Source organism: Crocodylus porosus, unplaced genomic scaffold (genome assembly GCF_001723895.1).
Source record: "Crocodylus porosus isolate Cpor-Errol unplaced genomic scaffold, CroPor_comp1, whole genome shotgun sequence".
Taxonomy (NCBI): Eukaryota; Metazoa; Chordata; order Crocodylia; family Crocodylidae; genus Crocodylus; species Crocodylus porosus.
In genome coordinates this window covers 23,265,207-23,282,543 of record NW_017728916.1, presented here as the reverse complement: position 1 = coordinate 23,282,543, position 17,337 = coordinate 23,265,207, and the positions used below count along the sequence as shown (strand labels likewise).

At 36.6% G+C, this 17,337-nt stretch overlaps 1 protein-coding gene across 3 annotated transcripts in view; it reads right to left on the bottom strand.

Annotated features, from left to right (window-relative positions):
- Positions 1–1,236: 1,236 nt before the first annotated feature.
- Positions 1,237–17,337, bottom strand: part of HDX (highly divergent homeobox) — a 93,567-nt gene continuing 77,466 nt past the window's right edge. For 2 of the 3 annotated variants that reach the window (XM_019536486.1, XM_019536484.1), the window contains 3 exons: positions 16,573–16,656; positions 12,058–12,180; positions 1,237–9,825 (listed from right to left, as the gene is read on the bottom strand). In XM_019536486.1, coding sequence (XP_019392031.1) covers positions 9,700–9,825; positions 12,058–12,180; positions 16,573–16,656 — 333 coding nt within the window. In that variant the 3' untranslated portion in view covers positions 1,237–9,699. Of the gene's footprint in view, positions 9,826–12,057; positions 12,204–16,572; positions 16,657–17,337 lie in introns of all 3 variants that reach the window. The other variant, XM_019536485.1, reaches the window with a different exon arrangement.

Below are 17,337 nucleotides of genomic sequence, written 5' to 3'. Positions count from 1 at the left end.
CCAAAGTCATCTGAATGTGAATTCTGGGCCTTGAATAAACCCTTAATTCCTAACCATCTTTTGTTGCAATACCTTAATGTTAGTTAGGAGCACTAGTTGGTATTTTGGCACTTGTTTTGTAGAAAATGGTAAGACAAACTGCTAGCTTTCAAGCTTACAAATCAGCAACCTACTTCCTTTGTAGCTGCAATACTGCAATTCACACAGGTGATACCATCTTCTCTACGATACTTCAGTCAGCCCTGCTGTAAGAATCCAGATGACAATGATGAACCCAGCTTTGCATGTCGTACTGAAAGGCAACTTCTTTTTATAACATCTGCAAAACATTCAGGTCATACCAGTGATGAGCAAACTGAACAGTCAGATAATCCTATCACATGACCTCTGCATAAGACTTTTTTTTTTATAGCCCCAGGCCCTGCAGGTCTTGTGGATATAATACTTGAATTGTTTTTAAAAGGGGAAGTATTGGGCTATACAAATGTAGTATCAACATGGTCATAGCATTGGTGTTTACAGGCTAATAATAAGAAATACAGAAACTGAACACTTTTATACAAGAACATGAATTAGTTGACCTTTATTTCATTTTTCCAGACTCCCAAACTTGATAGAAAAATATCCTTGAGCCTAGTAGACAAATTTACCAAAGGTAACTAGCCCTTTACTCTGACCGACTGGGTCAAGATAGATACATTGTAGTAACCACTGATTTCTCAAAGGTTTACCAAACTGGAAATGATAAATTAATGAAAAAAAGTGTCATTTCTTGAACTACCAAAGTGTGTATATCGAGGCAGATTCAATTGCTTTAAAGGACAAAAAGATGGATGGGGAAGGGGAGAGAACCTTAATGCAAACATAAAGGTGAAATAATTTAAAATAAATTTTAAGCAAAAAAAGGTTAATTTAACTATAAAATAACCTTTAAAATGCTCACAGTTTACTTAAATGTAAGCCAAAGCAAGTTCTGTTAAATATATGAAGATAAGTTAAAATATCTATGGCACACATTTTCACAAAAAAAGTTAAGGCAGAGACCAACATTTTATATAAAAATAGTTGGGCAGATTTCTAAAGAAGGAAATAGTAACCTTTTTTCTTGATGAGCTTTGTTAATACAAGTTTATAAATACCTTTATATACACAGACACTAGATCAATAGAATGGATGGAATATTTCAGTAGGCATCCATCAAGTGTGTAAGCCAAGATGATATATCCTGGACCATAGTGGAGGTACTCAAATTTAGGATTTATAATAATCTTCTTGCTACACATACTAATACATATAATAAAAATGAAGTATAAATATTAATTTTCACAGAGAAATTCAGCTTTACATTCCGTTTACAAAGCTTGTGAAACTTGCCCAAAAGGACATAATTAAATTCAGTTGAAAAGAATGAGCTACCTTATATATGTTGTAAGCAAATTAACATGACATAAAAAACTTATGGAATAATACTTAGACTTTCAGGTAAGTTGCTTCTTTTCAAACTAACATATTTAGTGTAACTAAATTAGAAACTGTCTTGGCTATAAATTGGTTAAGATCCTCATCATTTAGCGAAGTTGGTCTGTTAATGTGCTGAGATTACTTAAGCATAGCATTACACTGGGCTTTTCAGTGTAGTTTGAAGCCTAACTCTACTGGCCTTACACTGAAGTAAAGATAAACTATAATTAATACTTACAGGGATGTATTCAATTTAATCTAAAAGTAGTTCTTGAATATAAGTAAGAATAATAGTTACATAATTTACTACTAACAAAAGAATCTACTTTAGAAGAACTCCATCTGGCTTTTCCTGGAGTGAAAATGCCTTTTGTAAGTGCTAATTACATTTAGTGTGTGCGCACATACTATATATACATATATATATACACACACACACACACACACATACACACAAGTGTGCACTTTGTAGTTATATATGTAAAATAAGTTTAACAATTACATATGTAATTTCTATTACAGAGCACAGTTAGTCTGAAGAGACACTTCAAGAGGATTGCTATAATTTCCTTTTGTTTTATACATTTTGAACACTTTGCCTTATCAAGATGAGATTTTTACTCAGAATTAATTTGCATTCAGTTTACATCTATGCTCTGCTGCATGGAAACCAAAACATTTTGTTATAAATTTTTGGTTCAGCTGACATCAAAAGGAAGTTTTTGTTTGCACTCCAGTTTTCCTGCACACCTACAGCATTTAAAAACTTTAATGAAAGCTCTGTAGAAAAAAAACCCTATTTTCATGGGTGGGACCAGAAAATTCCAGGGGCATTGTTTTTTTTTATGTGAAACTTTTCTATGAGATTTGGCTTGCACTCAGCTGAATTCTGGGTCTATTAAAACCAACGGGAGCTTTGCCACTGATTATTTTGAGAAACATTTGATGCTTGACTGAATACAAACAAACAAACAAAAATACTCCTGCAACGTGTGTTTTTTCCCCTGCATGGAAAAGTATAGATGGAAACAAAAACGAACTGAAAAATACATTTATGAAAACAGTTTCACATCATGCAGCAAAGGATCTGATTTTCAATCATTTTCATTACTTTGTTGGGATTCACTATTTAGCTGTTCTCCATTATAGAAATTAATTTGCATTCTGGACAACATCAGGTTAGTCCTTTGGCACCAGAATAATTTTCTCCAACAGTAATATTCATTGTTTTTAATAGCTGCACCAGAAATATCACAAGTGCCTATTTATTACCAGATCATCATTTGTGAGCCGAGAAGTTGGTAATTTTTCTGCAGTCCCTAACATACCCATGACAGGTTCTTTTTTTCCTCCACATCATCTTATTATTGTTGGCTTCTTTGTCAAAAACACATGTAGTTTGTAAAAGAACATATAGTAAAGAGAAACCAACCCACACAAAACAACCTAAACTAAAAAAAACAGTGCCACACACATATATAACTGAAGATATCCGTAAAACGGAAAAGAATGCACCTGCTAGAAATTATTTATTGCCTATATAAAGTTGTAAAAATATCCTAAAAAAGATCACATAATTTAATGTGGCTTTGATGATGGTGTTACATTTCAGAGGTAGTATGTGTAAAATGTAATACAGAACTGTAAAGGAATTATTTGCTTAACTCAGAAATAGAGTAAAATGTTTACTTTTACCACAGGACTGACCAGAAAACATTTCCCTTGAGAGAACATTCTTAAGAGTCTCCTTCCTTGTTAGAGGTTTGCTTGTTAAATCACACATTTTTGTCTTTTGCATCCTTGAGCAAAATGCTAGTCATATGTTTACAGAGAAAAAAGCTCTTTGATTTAAGTAACCCTGTGGAGTCTTCTATGGAAACAGTGTAGTATAGTGTCGTCTGCCAAAGACGGTTCCAGTTTTCTGGTACCATGTAGCTTTTTGCTCACCGCTTATTCTTACGATGCAAACTTTGGCAAGTGTGGTAAAATATTAAATGGTTAGACAAGCCTGACAATACAAAAAGATGGTTCTGATGCCTCCGATTAATTGGCCAGAGTTAACTGGAGTCAGAAGATGAATGACACAGGATAACCAAGTAACTCATACACTCTTTCTGTTTTTTTAGAAACAGACAGAGACTTGTCTTAAAGTTGAAAGAATATTTAAAAGACACCAGGCCCTCTGCAGGTAAGGCAGCCTGGTATATAACTGGTTGATGCTGAAGGGTCTGGGCAGCAGGACTAGAGGTAGTAAAGTAACTTTTTGGTTGCAATGTTACCAGTTTTTCTTACGTTTTTAATGGTTTCAGATGCTTTAAATATTTCCTTTCTTCGCACCATGAAAATCCTGAGAATAAGAATCCACTAAAGTATGAACAGAAAAGACAGCACTTCAAGACTAATTTTAAGGTTACTAATATGGTAGCAAAAGTGCAGTCCAATTTGCAGCAGTCTAAGCTCTGTTACAAAAGTTTTCACCAAACTGATACTATACAATAGGATTGTGATTATATCACTTCATTATTAGATATCCCTGCTGTTTTTTCATTTGGCAAAGGAATTGAGTAGATTCCCAATGTAAAGAAAGAAGAGAATTTAACAAGATAAGTTAAAAATGCAGCATGCTCACTTATACCCTTTGCTCCTTCCATTTTTTCTGTGAAGCCTGTGGCTTGCTTATTTTTGGAGTTTTGGGTTTTTTTAAAAGCAAAACTTCTTTCAAGTAGAGTGCTACCCTGCAAGTGACAATTTAAGAAAATGGATACTTTCTTAATAGACCTGCTTTCCATAGGCATTTAGAACTATATTTGCTTAAAATGTAGTGACTAGAAATATTTAAGTTTTGTTAGCGCTGCTTCAGGTACACCCTTTGTCACGTATTAACAAATTTGCAAGCAAATGAGCTATCATGGCTCCTCACAGGGAAGTAGCACCAGATTTCTGGTTTAAAGTGCATGTCTGTTGCTCTGAATTGGCATTTTCCACTTCAGGCTTTCTTCAGAAGGACACAGATCTTTGTAATTCAGATCACAATAGATTTCTTAGGAATAAATAATGTCAGTGAAATCATCCCTCACTGATAAAGCAAACTGGAGCCTTAGCAGCAAGATGATGAAAGGTTCTTCAACTCGTTGCACTCTTGTAGCTGTTACTGAAGTTCATGATGTAAAGGAGTAAAATAGCTGCTTTTTTAATGTTTCTTTTGTGCTACCACAGGAACATCTACTATTATTTCCCTTCTTTGTCATGAAACTAGCATCCTTCTGGCAATCTACATGTAGTGGAAGTTAAACTAACATCTAACATGCTCTATTTTTCCACCAATGAACGAGGAAATAATTGTAAACCAAAATGCTAAAAGCGGTCAGGATCACCAGAGCCATCAGCAACACTTTATCAGCCGAAGAAAACCTAGAATTCCTTCAGAAGATGAGTATGCGCAGGTATCTGCTTCTGGGTCTGAAAAGTGCTTCAGCTAGCTATCGAGACAAATTTGGTGGGAAGAATGGACAGAAAATATAAGGCTAAAGAAACAGATGTTGCCCTTTCATCCATAGACCAAACTCCCAGTCAGTTGGGTTGACTGAAGTTATACCAATTCAAGTTGGGACTGAATTTGGCCGGAATCATCTAGAGATGGCAGCATTGTTTTTGCTAGTAGTGTACTGATTACAGACCCACATAAATGCCTTCAAAACTCCCTCATGAACATTTCATATTAATAGTGTGTGCACCTTCCTAAGTGAACACTGGCCCAATCAGATCTCAATGAGGTGGGTTGTGGGAGGGAACAAATGAACTACAATAGAGTTATATGGGAATGTTGTTACATCACTTTCTTGATTGGAGCCTGTGAGCCTGATTACCTGGATTTCAGAAGAGACTATCAAAACATGAAGCCATGAGCCACATATCTGGTGAAAGTATGTATCTGAGGTGTAGCCTTCTGAAGTGGACATTCATATTTTTAAAAGATTGTTATTCCTAATTGTTGTTATCATACTGTGCCTTTAAAAAAAATGAGTCTGCTGCTTTTCAGCCAGTGTACAGGATGAAAATATTTTTAAAACTACTAGTACTGGGAATATCTCAGGACGCATGGATTAAGATCATTTTAAGAAAAAGCACTATAATAGCTGTACAGAACTACCCCTACAAAGTATCTAATTAAATAGGAACATATTTTATACACAATATTTCTTCTCAGTTATCCGCCTGTTGCCAATTGTTTCTGGATGTGAAAACATGGCTGCTTTGCAATAAATACTTTTTTTACCCTGTGTTGCAGAAAACTAAGCATATTGTCGCTCAAAGGGATAAACCAGGCGCAGACCCCAGGCCTAATATTCTAGGTGCTAGCAACAGATGTTGCGTTTATCCCTGGACAAGTTGTACCTGTGTTAGTCCTGGAACAGAAATATTCATTGATTGATGTGTAGTAAACACATCACCTTTTTTATTAGAGTTTAGTAAGCTGCTGAATACTCTGCTGCATTTTTGCCATGCATTCAATGATGAAATCCTGGGATAACCATTTAGACTTACTTTACGATGTCCCAGGATACACTGTTAAAATTTCTTACCCCATGGACCTTTTTAGGATTTATTCTGGGGCAAAAGACATGGGCATCTGAGGCTAAAAACAGACATTAGAGTTCTCTTGGGGCAAAGCCCTTTACTGTGGGATTCTAAAAGTCCACTTTAAGTAGCTATGAAGTATCAGAGATAACATTTTTCCAGGACAACTGCAGCTAATTTGAGTTGTTGTTCAAACTGCAATTGTCCTATGCCTGTTTTGGTGCAGAGTCAAAACCCCTGGAGGATCAGTCCCAGGATAAGCTGTTTTTACCCTAAAGGATTGCACTTTTTTCCAGGATAAGTGCAGTATTTGTAGCTTATGAATCAGCATTCCAGCTCACTGATCAAAGAGATTCCCAAATAAATGTTTCAGCTAGGTGTAGCTCATCCAAAATTAAACTGATTGAATTAGTTTGACAACATCAGGGCAAAATCAAGAGAGAAAAATGAAGGGCAGTGATAAAATTCTGTTGTAAAAAGTGAAATTGCTACAGGCTCTGGGCCCATGAAATTAAAAATTAGAATTTAAAAACTGCTGTTTGTTGTCAGACCAAGCAAAGGAAAAGTAGGTTGGAAGTAGGGGTCCAATGAGAGAACTAGGGTCATGCCACCATTACTTTAAATTTTTACAATAAAACTCACTAAAAGCATGAAGCTTAACTGTCTCATGCATCTGCCCTTTGGGGAAAGTACTGTCAACAGGCACTGTTAATTCAATGCAGAACATGCATAATCAATCACGTCTGTTATCTCAAGGTATACAGTATGGTAAATGAAATCTATGCTGTATTTAAGTGTAGTACCGTAATTCTTATTTACAGTCCTGTACCGAAATGACTGGGACTGTAAAAAAAGTGCAGATCATTTTCAGGAAGGACATCAAAATCTGGCTGTCAGGAAAACCCTGGATTTCTAGCTACGCTATACAATAGGTGAAGAACCTACAATGGATCCTTCGGTATCAGTGGGTGCCTTTTTAATATTTCAGTGTTTTTTTACTCTAACTTCTTTACATTGACACTTATCTAGATGTGGAGTCAGCAGCTTGCTTTTTGCTGTAGTATTCTGTGAGTTGGGTAGTAGTGGTTTTCCTGAACTGTGTAGGGAGTGTATGTATTTAACTGAGCTGTGGCATAGTGTGTATCAGTAGTAGTTTTTATACTAGTCCTGGATTATTATTTTTTTTTAATTAACATTATCACGTAGTGTGCTTGGTACCCAACAGCACTGCTAAGGTTTTCTCCATGCCTTGCAGCACAAACACAGGAGTAGAGAGAAACCAAAAGAACAAGGCTTGTAATAGATGATAATGGTGCAGAAAGGATTAAGCCATAAAGATGTAGAACAGAACAGGTATTCAGAGTAGAATTTGAGTAAAATACATTTAACCAATAGCAAGTTAATTGAAAAAGAAATAAGGGTTTTTCTCAACACTTACAATAATTTAGAACTATTTAGAAAATACCAGGTTGTTCAATCCTGATACACACTGTACAGTAAGCAGTACCAGTAATTTAAGCAGAATTACTCAGAGGAAGGTGCAATTCAGTATAAGAGCAGAAGCATCTGGCTCTCAACTTGGTGAGACCTAGGGTTTCAATGAGGCCTGTGTGGAAACATTCAGACTAGATATTACAAAGTTTGAGCTATATGCCACAGTATTATGTACTATACTGAATTTATCTGAGTGCATCAACATACATTGATTTTATTAAATGAGATGTGAGATTCAATATCAAATGGCTGCCAAGAAAGGACAAGATAGCTTCAGCCACTGTCAGCAATTAGGTATACACTTTGGAAACTGCAACTAAAATAATACTTTGTTAACACCTGGTGTCTGGTGAGAAAACAACACAGCAATTTATCAAATTCGGGTAATGGTAAGGACCTTGTCACATGGGACACTTAGGCATATGTTTTATTTAGCTCCTAGTAAGCATTACTGTACTGTATGAAAAGTTAGAATGTGTTCTGAGTAGTCACATAGTAACGTTTATTATGATCTCAGCCTGCTCTGGACAGGGCTGAGGCTGGCAGGGATTCCTTCCCCCTGTCCCAACATTGGCCCTGGCACCAGGTGCTACAGCTCACATGTCCACCTGTGAGTACATACAAGCTCTGTACCGAGCCTGCACCTGCCCCAACTTATCTCCAGCACTGTCCAGCCCAGGAGTTCCTACCCCTGGCATGTTGGGGTGAGCTGGGTTTCTGCTGTTGGTGGCAAGTGGAAGGAGGCACAGGGAGCAAAGCCTTTTGCAGCTGGATCGGTGGGGAGAACTGGGTCTCTGCTGCTGGCAGTCTGAATTGGCTCCAGTGTGATGCTGCTGGGGCTGGGACTGACAATCAGCTGACTGCCATCCCAGCATCACACAGTAGTTTTGGACTTGCTCCAGTGCAGTGCTGGGGCCAAAAATCAGCAGATTGTTAGTCCCAGACCTGGCACTGCACCAGAATTTTGAAGTTTTATTATCTCTGATAATCTCTGAGCAGTCTGATAATAGCAGAACACACTGCTTAATACAATCTGGAGATATTCTTCCCACAAAATATTTTAACATTTTGTTACAATACAATCTCACGTAGCGCGTTTTACTGCTTGAACATGTGAAAACTCACATTTTAAGTGCAGTTAGCACATCCTAAGTGTAATGTGCAACATGGCCCTAAATGAATTACGCTGTGGGAATTTGTAAGGTAGAACAACTCAGGGGATGGGCTGACAACCGTCTTTGGCTGATGGCACTGCTACAACAGAATGAAGCAGTGTGGAAAATCTACCCAACTGATGTTTAAACCTTGAACACAGCCATTGCTATTCAGGCTTTCTAAAATCCAGTGCAATAAAAGCATTACTATGACCATACAACTCTAGCTATTGGTGCAAGATATCATCTAATCCATCACTACAGTGAGAATATTAGAAACATTTTGTTTTCCAGTAACCAAGAATTTTCAGGGAAGGTCTAAGTTTTTACAACATTTAAGACTGCTTCTGTACATCAATAATTTATTAAAGCTAATTCAAATGTTTCAGTTAGTCTTCCAAATGGTTTTCAGGCATTTTGGTGAGATAATGGGCGACTCAACAACTTGCACTTACATACAAAAAAGCATTTTTTAAATTTAAACTCTGATTTAATTCAAATTTTCACAGGAGTCCAAGAACAGTTCATTACAAGCCCATTATTCTATCTGAATTCCCAATTTTTAGTCCACCTACCTGAGTAAGAAGGGAGTAAGGGGAAAGGCAATGGTTACAACAAACAGGACTGGTGAATTTTATGTGACAAGCAGATTGAAATATTACCTGGCTGTATAACACTGGACAGTTGTTTTCCATTCTTGGATCCCTGCTCAGAATAGGCTTTGCTACAAAGTAAGAGTTATTTTGGAAATTAGACATTACCCTAATCAAGGCAGAGGTGCTAAAAACTAAACCTTTTGTTATATAGCTTTCTGGCTCGCCAAACACATAGTTCCATATTTCTTGTCTCTGCAAAACTGCAGCCACATTATCCCATTCCCCCTTCGGCAAGGTCTGCCTACTTCTCTCAGGTTTTTCTGATTGAAGGATATCAGGTAACAAATGCAGTTATCTTCAAATGCACACCTGTTAGGCAGCCTAAAAGTGTTGTATGTATTTTTTTCCTCCAAAGATCACAAACTGTCTGAGGCATTTTTTTCTGATAAAGATGACAAGCTGAATGAGGTATCATCAGGCTCTGGAGATGGATGATTGAAATCCATCTCTTCTAATTCAGGAGGTAAATCTGACAGCAGTGCCTATAATAAAAAAGGATGCTTTTTAGGAAAAAAAATTGGAATTTGGTCACATTTTCCACATTTCATAGTAACTCTGCAATTACTTACATACCAAAGAAGATTGCTTTTTCTGCATTTTTTCAGTCAGTGGTGAAATTCCCTATACAAAAGGCAGAGCAGAATGCTGTCTAAAAATGAAGCATCTGCTACCATAGCCAAAAGGTCATTTCCCACCAGATAACAAGTTTGTTTCTTGTTATTATAGAGGAATACTGTGAAACCTTAAGTATGAATGATAGCAAATTACCATATTTTAAATAACCACTGCATCTCAATATGAGTTCATAGGAGGCTATCCAAAGATGAATTCCAAGGCATAACGAGGAAGATTTTTTTTCCTTTTGGGGAACAAAAAAAATGCCCCAAATATTACCACATGATTTCTTTCTGTTCCTGCAATAACTGTTCATCATGGCAGTAAATCTTCCTTTCTTGTTCTTTCATTAGTAGCTATGTTTTCCTGACTGTATGGCATACATTTCCTTTTTCAGATTTTCTTGGTACTATAGCTGAATCCATGAACTTCTAATAGTGGAAGCTTTGCACTGCTAGAAATGTTTCTGAGTGAGGGAGCAGTACAGGTGTTCAGTCTGCAACTGTCCTCTCCCCTCTTCCCAAGACCTGGTGGTCTCGGCCTGGGGAAAGTGTGGGGAACAGTCAGTGGCTGCTCCTGTACTTCCATTCCAAGAGGGACTGGAGTAGCTGTGCAAAGTCCTCTGCCCACTCCTCAGACTGGGAACCCTGGGCCATTTTTACATGTGTTCTGGGATGCAGTGCTGGTCACTTTAATTAGTGAGCTTCACTAATTAAAAGTGCCTGTGCATCACGTGTATCAGTATTTTTCTCCCAGAACTGCTTTTTTTGTTCTGTGAGAAACTGTATGCACACTTGCACATTCAATTTCTACTGAGGAGCTGCATCTCTCCTATAGAAACATTATGCCTGTACGTGGCCTTAGGCTGCATACATGCAAGGGCACACTAACATTAACACAATTTTGTCACTTTTTTTTTGACATGATGATTATATGTTGCTCAACATATGCACATTTGTAACTAAGCATGTTGCAAGAACTATAGCAAATCAAACCCTTTGTCCAAAAGCAATAATGAAAATGAAGCTACATATCTTAAAAGATTCCCAGAATGGTTTCATGAATTAAACAATCTGTTGTGTGCCTATAGGAACATTACTACATTACAGTGCATATTTTAAAAAGCAGCTAAATTAGGCTATCCTTATAGACATAACCTTGCAGCATATTAGTATCAGGATGTAGATCTGGGCCCCTATGTATAAAGTCATTAGGAGGTTACTTTCATTGATATTTCAGTCCCAAGACCTTGATGTCTTTTATGAAGCATAAACAATGTTTACTTATTTTATGTGGGAAAATATTCCCAGTGTTCAGACTATGAATGCAAAACTGTGCGCAGACAGGCCCTGAACCAAAAGCCCAGAAAAACATGGGTTTTTACAGTTAAATATGTATATGGCATGCTTTGATGGATAGGGCCATGGGCCTCCTAACAAATTCATTATATGAAAGTGAGGTAGTAATGCTATTTTCTTTTTGCTTTTGGTTTCTTTTTTAAATATCCGAAATGAAGAAAAAAACTCACTGCTTAATTGGCATCACATTATGCATTAACCTACACTCATTTTTTATGCTAGATTCTCAGCTGGTAAAAATCCACAAAGAAATAAGTGGAGACTATACCAACATCTACACCACGGTATATTCTGACCTTTTCCTTTTTATTAAAATGAAAATCAAACATATTTTTAAAACGAAGTCTACTTTAGCATATGACAATAACAATTCCTCAGAGGAACATAAAACAAGAGTAGAGAAAGGAAGGGTATTTATTTAAAGCACTGGAGCAGAACTGAAGAGATCTGGGCTTTATTCCTGGCTCAGCCTTGGACTACATCTGCGATACAATGCAATCTGTGCAATTTCCCTCTTCAAAATAAGCATAATACTTCCACTTTCCTACCCTTTGTCTCTGTTGTCTAGGTTGCAAGATCTTTTAGGCTGAGACTTTCACTGTGTGCGCAATGTCTAGGATGAAGAAGACCCTGATCTCAGTTTGAGCCTATAAGCACTACAGAATATAAATACATATGAAAATGATGGAACACACACAAAAAAGATGAAAACAACTCATTGCTGTCTCCTTCTGGCCTTACCTGCTGCTGTTCTTTATCATCTGATTTGATAGCCAGTATCAAGCTTCTAGTAAATGTCTGTAGTTCAAAGTATTTCTGTTTGTGATTCTCCAATTCATTTTCAATGAATCTAACTTCTTCATTCTGAGGGGAAAACAGATATAATTCTGGAAATAATAATTAACATTAGATAATTTTAGGTATCTTCACATGTACCTATATTAAACAAAATGGAAAAGAACAGTCTGTTACTATTGTGGTAAAAATTAAATTTGGTAAACTCAAATAATTCTAGTGTATAAAAATGTCTTGTGAATGTACCATCATGGAAAAACTCCTCAGGGAGAGCATACTACTGTCTGATCTTATTACTTGTGTTTGAAAATTAAGCACTAAGACAGAACAAGGCATGTTTTATGAGGCTTTAGAAAGGAATACAATTGGAGATTTCTGATTGGCTTTTAGTGATGTCATCCTAGACCTGTAATGCCCTATAAGCGCATAGGCCAAACCATTTATTACTATGCTGTAGAAATGCATAATAGCAATCATGCAAGCAGAGTTGATGTTTTTCAGGGAAATTAATGCACGCTTCTAAAGTATGAGATTGATATGTGAGAATCTTAAAAAGACCAGCTTTTTATCCTATAAAAGAAAACTCGAGCTTCCATTTAAAAAAACAACAAACCTTAGCTCGCTCTCTCTCAAAAAATAAGATAATCTTGAATATGGAAACTATCTGTGAGGGAGTGAAAGAAGATGGCAGCGAGGTTCCAATTCTGGAAAAGGAGTCCAGAAGTGGAGATGCATGGGGAAAAAGAACACAAGACTCTCCACTGCCACTCAAATGCATATGCTCGTCACATAAAGAGCCAGGTAAGGGTAAGGGATATCCCAAAGAATCATTTCACTAAGCCTCCTTAAAATCCTCGAATTGTTTTTTTAATACTGATACCTTTACATTGGATAATATCCATTTCATTTGGGCACAGGAAGGAAATTGTTTAACAGACTCATGAAAAACACTACAATAATGTCTGCTTTTTAAATGCCTGAGGCTAGGACATTGCCACATCCTACTTAGGCAGGCAAGTCACAGATTGGGGCAGTACAGCCACAGCAAAGAAGGATGAAAAGGTCCTTCTTTTAAACTTATCATATGAGGGATACATCAAACAGTGCCTGTGGCTCCTGGCACCAACCCAAAACACGCCACAGCATGGCTGTGCAGAATAACCAATCTGTTACTGCTGCCTTTTGATACCATTGTTTATTCAAGCTGCAGAAATATATATTTTTAATATTTAATCTCCCTTCCCATGGCTGCAATAGCCATTTCCTATCCAATTCAAATTCAACCTTCATGAGTAACTAGACATTTTTAGCATCTAATTGCTGTTCAACTATCTATGTAAAAGAGTTGATAGTTTCTCATTCTTGATTTCCATTGTCCATACAACTTCAGACACAAGAAAGATCCAAATGGATCCAACAGAGATCCCAAATAAACAGATAATGAAAATCACCACAGCTGATGAATTTATTGCCAATTTATTGCCAGGCCCAGGAAAAAAACCTATGCACTGATTGCAAGATGGTCTCTGTATCACATTTGTGGCTATCCTGACAAAGGAGTGTAGAGAAGCATTGAAAATGCCTACACTATGGCTAGAGAATTTCAATGAGATATTTTCCAAGTGTTCTATAAACAGTAAACTACATTTATCACTGTGTATGGAAACCACTAGTTTAATATACAGGAGGAAAATCTATTTGTGAGCTATTTAGGTTCAGCTTCATGTCTGACAAGCATTCTTGCTAATAATTCCCACCACACCCTTTAGTGCCAAAGTTTAACATGCAAAGTATAACATTATAATTATGTATTGCACTTGAATGTATATATTCAAAAATAATTTCTTTCACTTTAAAAATATTGCTTTCTCCAAGTTATTTCTTTTTGCAAGGATATTGTAATATAAAGAAGATAACTCTTTTCTTTTTAGCTTTTTAAGATTAAGACAACGCATGTCTGCAAAAGATGGCTGAATGACAGAACTTAACAAATGATCCAGAAGATAACAATGAAAACAAAGGAACCAAAGATGAGCAAACCATATCACAAGAAGCACAGCATTTTTCCTATAATTACCAGTCTTCCAAACACATGTGTCTAATTCTAAAGATGAGAGCATAATGTAGTCTCAGGCAATTCAGCCTTCAATTTCTGCCTTGAATTTCGTATTTCTTCCCTTCTTGTCAAGCTAAGAATTTCTGAATGTAAAGTTAATTATGCATATGTGCACGCGCACATGCATGCATACACACACTCACATGTACACATTCAATATGCAGAAGTGCTTTCCAGTGTCCCGATTTTTGTTAGGCTCCTTTTGAAAAATGTGATATGCAGCACCTAAAACAATCATTAGCTCGAGGAATCTGAATGATGGTGCTATAATAGAGATGCTACAAAAATGCTGTAAATTATATTGTTGTTAATATGCCACTAACATTAAAATAGTTTCAATTATCATAATTTTGCCCAGGATTCACTATTCATTAAAAAAATAAATAAAAGGTGTGTAGATAATGTCACTCACAATATTTTAGCCTTTGACACAACTTTATGTTACTTATTGTAAGGATAAACTATAAATCAGAACCCAGAGTGGGTCCTTTTGATCTAATACTTGAGAGTCCATCCTAACTGTTAGGTCTAGTTGTAGATCAAGTCGAGCAGTTGTCTTCTGTGAGTGCCTACATATTCAGGTTTACAGATACAAGTTTAAGAAACAAAGGGTCTAAGATGAACATCAGAAGCAGTTTTGTTCTCCACATTCACATAATTTACAGTGGAGAAATTCCTGACAGTGGAAATTTAAATAAATTTCAACACTTTTTTATTTGACTTTTGCATATTAAATATAAAAGCTCAAAAAATCCAAATCTTCAAAATTCAGGTTCCTATGTTTATTCACAAATATATTACTGATACGGCCATTTTTTAGCTTCTGGTAGAAGCAAGTGATTGATTAAAAGCTTGGCTAAAGAGTTTGGCAAAGTAGACTTTCATCTGTTTTAATGAACTAACTTAAAAACCTGTCAGCGTCCTTTTTTTAAAGTCCTGATTATATTCTGGACATGAAAATTTCATGCAGATTTGTTAGACTGGCTGTCATGCTACATCAGGAATTTTACAGAGGAATTTTCAGCAGGGCTGTAAACATGCTTTTAAAATATACATGGGTGTATCTATTTTTGAACAGAAAACCCACATTTTCATGAATAAGATGTCGAGTTTAAACGTGCAATTACAAATTGCATATTCCTAATGAAATAGACAAATACTGTGAGTTGACTTTTAGAGGTGCCCTGAAGATATGGTCCTAACAATGCATTTAATATATTAGCTTAAAGAAAATATTTTGATATGAAGAATCAGTATACTGTAGTCATTACTGATGAAAGCTTACAAGTCACCTATATACTTAGGTAAAAGATAGCATGCATTTTAATGCAGAAAACTCATTGCCATGAAGACTAACAGTTTATGTCAAAATGTAATAAAACCAAACAGGATTCTGTAGGGCATGCTGTCACAACAAACCATTCACTTCAGTGACAAGTGACATTAAGAAAAGGTCATTCTTTATCCATATTTACTCTGCTTTGTCCCCACCCTGAAAACTGTGCTCAAGGGAATCATTTTTGTACCCTAAAAAGGATATATTCTATTTTATTTTTTAAATAATGCATTCATTTGGCAGTAGGTTCTATTCTAGTGGAATATGCTTATTGTAAAACCAAGCTACACACTTGCCCATTTCGCACAGAAAATACCCTCAAGAGTAGAGACTAAAACTGTGGTAACTCTTGCGTGAGCAATAACAAACATATAACCTTTAAGTTTTGGCAGAAGACAGAGACTGTTTGGTATCCAACATTTTTTTTTTCACGTTATCGTTTCAAAAACAACTCTGTAGGCAGCAACACAGTAAGATTGAGTACTAAATTATTAGAACTGTTTCCTTCTCAGTTCTCCTTGCTTTATTAGAGCACTCCAGCTGTTACCTTCTTTCCCAGGCTGGCAATATATTTAAAAAATAAAACCTCAAAAGTATACGCTCCTGGTTCAAAGAATGCCTGAATCTGGTGATAATGAACATTTCACTCAAAAGAATGAGAAAAATATTTTAAGTGTTAAATAAACTTGGCTGCTTACATCATAATAACTCAGTGGGTCTACAGAAAGACGTTCTTCATTCTTTATGTGTTCTTTGCATCTTATTAAAGGAACGGTTCACAGAAGCTAGGGACCAAAACACTGGCAAAGGAGTTACTAACTGCACTCTAAAGCCTGGAAGAGTAGCTGCACAGGTGTTGTGCTGCAGTTTCATGGCCACATCCTTTTTGGGAAATGCAGACTATTCTAGCCTTCCCATACTGCATGCCTAGTCCCCCGCAAAAAAACCTGTTTGAGCTTCCTCTGAGAAGGTAATAGTGTCCTTCCTCTACAAGGTTTAAGATACTTACCTTATAATCCAAGAGAGAACTCATTTGATCCACTTCAGAATTACTTATCATATCACTTTCTTCATCATCTATAATTTCTATTTTCTGAAACAGAAACAAACAGTGCATTTCATTCAGAAAAACTGGACCTTCTGAATTTCTAGCAAACTAACAAAACTTTATCCTCTGCAATTTGATCTGAGAAACAACAGCTGTCTTTGTCAAATGACAATAACAGAAAGGTACAATCACATTTCTTTTGCCTATGAACAAAGTCTTTGGAATTTCTGAGTACCTATTAGATGGGAATCATATACTTTGTTCATAGGCAAAGCTCCAGTGAGGAAACTAAGACCCTGTTGCCACAGTGAATCCTCTTTGCTTGCTGGGTGCCACCATGTCTTTTTGGTGATTACATTTCATACTACACCCCATTAAAATCTGCACAGGCGGTACTGGGGGAAAAAGCATGAATTCTACAAGTCCTTTGTGAGAGACGTTAGACATGTGGAAAGTTTATATCTCTGGAATGAAAGTCCAGACAAACCCAATGGAAAATGAGTGCAAACTGCGGAATTTTCTACTGACAGGCCTTATAGTTTCATAGTTTCTAGGGTCGGAAGGGACCTGAGTAGATCATCTAGTCCAACCCCCGCCATGGCAGGAAAGAGTATTGGGGTCAAAAGACCCCAGCAAGTTGTCCATCTAGCCTCCTCTTAAAGACCCCAGGGTAGGAGGCAGCACCACTTCTCTTAGAAGTTGGTTCCAGATCCTAGCCGCCCTGAC